Source organism: Vipera berus, assembly GCF_964194415.1.
Source record: "Vipera berus genome assembly, chromosome: 3".
Lineage (NCBI taxonomy): Eukaryota > Metazoa > Chordata > Lepidosauria > Squamata > Viperidae > Vipera > Vipera berus.
In genome coordinates this window covers 34,618,280-34,624,584 of record NC_138204.1, presented here as the reverse complement: position 1 = coordinate 34,624,584, position 6,305 = coordinate 34,618,280, and the positions used below count along the sequence as shown (strand labels likewise).

The following is a 6,305-nucleotide window of genomic DNA, read 5'->3' as shown; positions in this document are numbered from 1 at the left end:
GTAGGCAACCTCGGCTCTTTTGTGACTCATGGACTTCAACTCCCAGAATTCCTGAGTCAGCTGACTCAGGAATTCTGGGAGTTGAAGTCCATGAGTCACAAAAGAGCCGAGGTTGCCTACCCCTGAGCTAGCATATTACCATGCAATAATTGGTGGAGAGCCGTTTTCGAGGCAGAATAAAAAACTCGGGCGATTTTTAAGCTCTTTTTAATGCGCATGTAAGAGCCTCAAGGGGCGCTCTTCAGGAATCTTTCCGGCTCTGATTTTTGCAGGCGTCGCTCTCGGAGAGCGCGTCGTTGCGGACACGTTTGGCGCGTGGCGGCACCACCCGCGACCCTCCGGTGCCGCCTCTTTTTCTTTCCACATTCTCTCACTCTCTCTCTCTTTCCTTCCCTCCCTCTCTTAATCTCTCTCTCTCTCTCGCTCTTCCACGGGGCTTCCTGCGTGCCTTTCCTCCCGCCCAGCGCGGGGCAGCCTGGCGGATACGGCGGGATGTCGGGAGCGGTGGCGGGCGGCGGGCCTGGACCCGTGGCTCAGGGACTGAAAGAAGCCCTCGTGGAGACCCTGAACGGGATCCTCTGTCCAGTACAGGGCGTCCGGGCTGCAGCTGAGGAGCAAGTGAAGGTGCTGGAGGTAACGGAGGGTAAGTATACCGGAGCTGGAGGTACTGTCTGGGCTCTAGGACAGAAGGCCGCGGGGTCCGGCTGTGGGCTTTGGCCTTCTGAGCCTCGAGTCTTTGCAGTGGTAGCTGACCTCCCCTTTTTACTTCGGCGAGGACAAATGCTGTTGCCTCAAGCTAGGGTGGAGCGAGAGATCCCCGTTCGGGGCGCGAGTGATTCCTGAAAGGGAAAGTGAAGTGAGGGAGAACTCGCCTCTTTTTTTTTTTGGGGTTCCGGGTTCATTTCAGGATCCGGTAGCCAATCATTTCTTTTCCCCACAATCTTGGAAATAGCAGGTTCCTATTCCAGTTTTTTCCCCCCTGAAAAAAATTGTCTTAGATATTTATACAGTATGCTTAACTTGGTAACTGAATTAGCCCTTTTTCTGGATTTGCATAATATCTTGAATCATAATCTTACGTTGATCTGGTTTGCACGACACACTAAGCCACAAAAGAAACGAGCTAAGGTTACACTAACCCCAGATCTCTCATACAACCTGCATTTGTATAACCAAGCTGCCTGCCTTCCCGTTAATTCATCCCAATTTATATCCTAGAACATTCTACCCCGTTTGCATCTGATAAAATGAGATATAAAAAGTTAGCTAATTTAACTTTGCCTCTTAATAAAATTTGTTAGTCGCAAAAACTGTTGCCTTCCAATTCCCAGACTAAACTATTGTAACTAATTAAAGAAACAGAAAAAAATCCTAAAATTGCAGCATGATGTGTGTGCAAACACATATAATAGAGGTAGATGGAACAATAATGAAGTTGCATAGTGTCCCTTCCATAATACTGTACACATTGTTAAAGACATGTCACGTTTCCATTTTTATTAGCAATCTGATTGTACAGCATGGTGTTTTTATGTAATGGCATAGCATAACCACAGAAACTTTGGTATATCTAATTTATATGTTCACAACAGCTATCAAATGGTTCTGCTATTTCTAACTAGGTAATTTATTTTTTTGAGCTGTATGTTAAATATATTGTATTCGCTCACTAAATTTACATTTGTATTATATTAAAACTAGAAATACAAGTATAAATACATTATTGATAACTTGCTCCAGCAGTTATAAAGAACTTTTCAGAATGCATGACATGCATTATCTAACAGATTGGTTTACTGTGGGATAAAAACGGGAATATCCATTATAGGAGTCCAGTGATGGAATTAATCATCCTCCAAATGCTCCCTGAAAGACTTCAGTTTTCACAATCACTTGGAAAAAATAACAGGAGACACTTACCTGTGTGGGGTAGGGTGCAGACACATTGGCTGCAATTGAAACACTATGTACTATCCTCTTAACCTCACAAAAATGGGGAAATGCTAGTCATTTCTTTCAGATGGCACACACTAGATAAATCAGTTTTACTCAGCCTGAAGGAGCCAAGTGAAGATTGACAAACCTTGTACAAATGCAGACGGTGACAAAATTTTCCATGATGTAAAAAAAATGTGCTGTGTTGTTTTTTACCTTACTCATTACTTGGTATATTTAAAACCAATAGAATAAATTAAGCATAGTAGTAGTAATTATTTGAGGAAAGAAGGAGACATTAGTCTATGTATCAGAATTAAGTATATGGTTTGCTTTTCATTATTGAGTGTGAGTATTCCTGAAAATATGATTCTTGAGATTATTTGTTCAACAAAACAAATTTGTTCAACAAAACTTGTGTGTTTGGTGATTCATGCATGCAGTTGTTATCCTTATTATCACCTGATTCTTTTTAAAGAACAGCAGTTATAGAACTGAATTATTCTTTCAGAGATTTTATGAATAAAAAATGATAACATAGTTGTGAAAATTGTAATATACTTAGCAAATAAGATCAAAATCAAAAATTGTTTTGGATATTTATAGTTGATTTTACATACAGTAGTCATGCTGGCCGCATGACCATTGAAGTGTCTGAACAGTGCTGGTTCCCTTGACTAAGAAATGGAAATGAGCACAATTGGACAGCAATTTGATTATAGATTTTAGAGCTTTACTAGTTTGTCAAGAATGTGTTCCTATGATAGGACCTATATGGCTACACATTAGCTATCTTGAAATCTAAAAACTATAGGATAATTACTGATAACATATTCATAATTTTAACATGAATTTCAGCAGATTATTGTAAACACTTTCAACCAGGAAATAATCCACTTTGATTTGTTTTAATTTGGGTTTTTCTGTTTTCTATGCACTCATGTAATAAGAATGTAGCAATACAATTTTAAAATTGGAGGAATTATTTATTATGTGCTTTTGTTCTTTGGTTGTAATTTTACTATATTATTTTTTTAAAAACTCTGATAAAAGATCTACCCTTGAAAGTCAGGGTAAACACCAAATAAATGAAATCTATATTTAGAATTACATTCTCAGTGAATATATGTACTTGCCCATGAAGTACCATTTTTTCCTTTTTTCTAAAAGCATATGCTTTAAATATAGAGCCTTAATATGCACTAAAAATACCACTAGTCCAATACAATTGCAGGATGTCCATTTGGGAAAGACTGGGTAAGAAAATTCATTACTGCTGCTGTTTCATCTCAAGGATTGATTATATAGCTTAGGGGTTTTTTTAGTTAATGACTGTGGATGTTATATCATTGAAGATATTTTTTCTTTCATGATTTGTTCAGCATTGAAGAATATTTCCTCACGTGGGAAAGCATTACTTTCCTTAAATAATTCATAGATACTGTTTCTATTCTGTTTTCTGTAAGCTTTCTTTATTGTCTATGAGGTGAAAAAAAGTCATACGAACAATAGGGAACAGTCATAAAATCAGACAAAAACTGTAGGGAATGAATTGCATAAATAATAAAGAGTGGGTTGTGAATAAAGTCATTATACTATAATTTCTTTACCATTACATGACCCATGAATTGATGGTGCTTTATTATTGGTCCTTAGGGTGTCGATTTTTATTTTTTCCATTTCAGAATTTGGTGTTCATTTGGCAGAGTTAACTGTAGATCCCCAAGGCGCACTGGCTATTCGTCAGGTCAGTCATTCCAAATAATCAGTACAAAAGATTTAAACAATTTATATATTGAACAATTTTCTGTGTATTAGTGCATTATGCTAATAGCTAAAACTGGAGAGAATGAGTTGATTTCTTTGCACTATAGGTTCAGTCTGGGCAAGCAAGGCAATTTCACTGTCCAAACTAGTACAAATCTGTTTTAATTTGGAAAATATTTTTTTAATAAAATAAAAATAAAGCTTGTATAAAATGAAACCAAATAAATGCTCTAGCCCAACATCTGTCTGTCTGTCTATCTATCTATCAGCTGATTAATATGGCCACTCATCTCACGTGATTCGGGTAGCAAGTTTAAAGCAATAGTTAACCCTCTAGATGGCAATGCCAAAGATAAAAGAAAAATAACTCACACAAAGAGTCCTGCCAGTAGAGTTTACCTAATCTCCTGGGTCAAATGCTTTATGGAAGGTTAACAGGGCCATCTGGATTTCTGGAGGTTCCACAAGGCAAATGCTGTCACAAGGAAGGCACAACTCCTAAGTCCAACATATTGGCACTGTTGATGGAAAAGACCTGGAGCCTTCCCTACTACGTCTGGTGGGGTGAGCAGAAATAATGGGAGATAATAATAATAATAATAATAATGATGAAGAAGAAGAAGAAGAAGAAGAAGAAGAAGAAGAAGAAGAAGAAGAAGAAGTTGTTGTTGTTGGAAGGGACCTTGGAGGTCATCTAGTCCAACCCCCTGCTCAGGCAGGAAACCCTATACCATTTCAGGCAAATGGCTGTCCAGTCTCTTCTTAAAAACTTCCAGTGTTGGAGCATTCACCGCTTTTGGAGGCAGGTTGTTCCATTGGTTAATTGTTCTAACTGTCAGGTAGTTTCTCCTTAGTTCTAGGTTGCTTCTCTCCTTGACTAGTTTCCATCCGTTGCTTCTTGTCCTGCTTTCAGGTGCTTTGGAGAATAGCTTGACTCCCTCTTCTTTGTGGCAGCCCCTGAGATATTGGAACACTGCTATCATGTCACCCCTCACCCTTCTCTTCGTTAAACTACACATACCCAATTCCAGCAACCATTCCCTATATGTTTTAGCCTCCAGTCCCCCAATCTTCTTTGTTGCTCTTCTCTGTACCCTTGACATCTTGTCTTGACATCTTTTTTACATTGTGGTGACCAAAACTGGATGCAGTATTCCAGGTGTGGCCTTACCAAGGCATTGTAAATTGGTATTAGTACTTCACTTGATCTTGATTCTATCCCTCTGTTAATGCAGCCTAGCACTGTGTTGGCTTTTTTGGCAGCTGCAGCAATAGCCAATCCCACAAATAGCCTGACCCAAAATATGCTGGCATTGCTCAGGAGTCAGTTTCCAGAAAGCTCTGTTTAGACTTAGTTTAACTCACAGTTATGTGTCATACTTAAGACTTTCTTGAATTAGAATTGGCAGACCAGAGTGAATACATTAGCTCACATTTAAATGGTTAAGGTAAAATTAAATAGGCTAGCTAGCCCCTTAAGTATAGGGCTACATTTCGTTACAATAAAAAAATCTTAATGTCAAGTCAGTCATATTAAAATACAGATATGAGACAATAGACAATTGTTATCAATAAAGTTCAAGCATATAAATATTCTTTCATTTAACTATGTAATAAAGAATTTTTAAAAATAATTTTATATTAGCATTAAATAAATCTTTGTATGTGTTTGTAAAAGGTTTCTTGTCTCTGTCAGCTTCAAGTTATATCTTGTTTCATGATATAATGTAATGCAGTCTTCTGGGCAGGTATAATTTGTTAAATAATGACTAATATTTACTTTAGAGCCTAAAAAGCAGCATTCCTATGTAACTAAAACCAGTCATGTCTGTTCTTTGAATTTTTGAAGAAATGAAAGATCATATGAAATAATAAATCTGGGAATCTTTATTCTATTTTTTTTATTCATAGCTAGCATCTGTGATTTTGAAACAATACGTGGAAACTCACTGGTGTTCGCAATCAGACAAGTTTAGACCTCCTGAAACTACAGAAAGGGTAATGCCTGTTTTTAAAAATTTTATTATACAATTCCCAAGTGCAGAAGAAGAAAGAAAACTGTATTTCCTTTTTATGCAGTTTAAAGGACATTTAAAATCAGAGAGCAATGTTTCCTTAGGACACCTTTTTCCAGGTATTTAATAATCTTTGATTAGTAATGAGATGGCAATGTCTGTTCTGGGCAGACATTGTTTCTAAGTTCATCTCTTTTTTCCTCCACAGGCAAAAGCTGCCATTAGGGAACTGCTCCCCAGTGGATTGAGGGAATCAATTAGCAAAGTTCGTTCAAGCGTTGCTTATGCAGTTTCAGCAATAGCACATTGGGACTGGCCTGAAGCTTGGCCTGAACTTTTTAATCTCTTGATGGAAATGCTGGTCAGTGGGGATCTAAATGCAGTACATGGAGCTATGCGGGTGCTTACAGGTATTTGTGTCTTATATGCTATTAGCTGGATAATTCTACTACCTTGGCTTGGCTTTTTGCTTTGATTTTTAAGATAGAAAATACTTCCTATTTTGATGTAGTTGTAGTAAAAGTACACAGTACAGTGTTTTTAATATAAACAAAGATTTTTGACACTCTAGCCTTTTATGAAAGTTGT

At 37.6% G+C, this 6,305-nt stretch overlaps 1 protein-coding gene across 2 annotated transcripts in view; it reads left to right on the top strand.

The window, feature by feature from the left end:
• The first annotated feature begins 217 nt into the window (after nucleotides 1-217).
• The window catches only part of IPO9 (importin 9), a 40,876-nt gene continuing 34,788 nt past the window's right edge, over nucleotides 218-6,305 (top strand). For both annotated transcript variants that reach the window (XR_014025998.1, XM_081324308.1), the window contains exons 1-4: nucleotides 218-643; nucleotides 3,621-3,682; nucleotides 5,614-5,700; nucleotides 5,926-6,127. Coding sequence is in view for 1 of the 2 variants with exons in the window: in XM_081324308.1 (XP_081180434.1) it covers nucleotides 493-643; nucleotides 3,621-3,682; nucleotides 5,614-5,700; nucleotides 5,926-6,127 (502 nt within the window). In the remaining variant the exon portion in view is untranslated. The remainder of the gene's footprint in view (nucleotides 644-3,620; nucleotides 3,683-5,613; nucleotides 5,701-5,925; nucleotides 6,128-6,305) is intronic.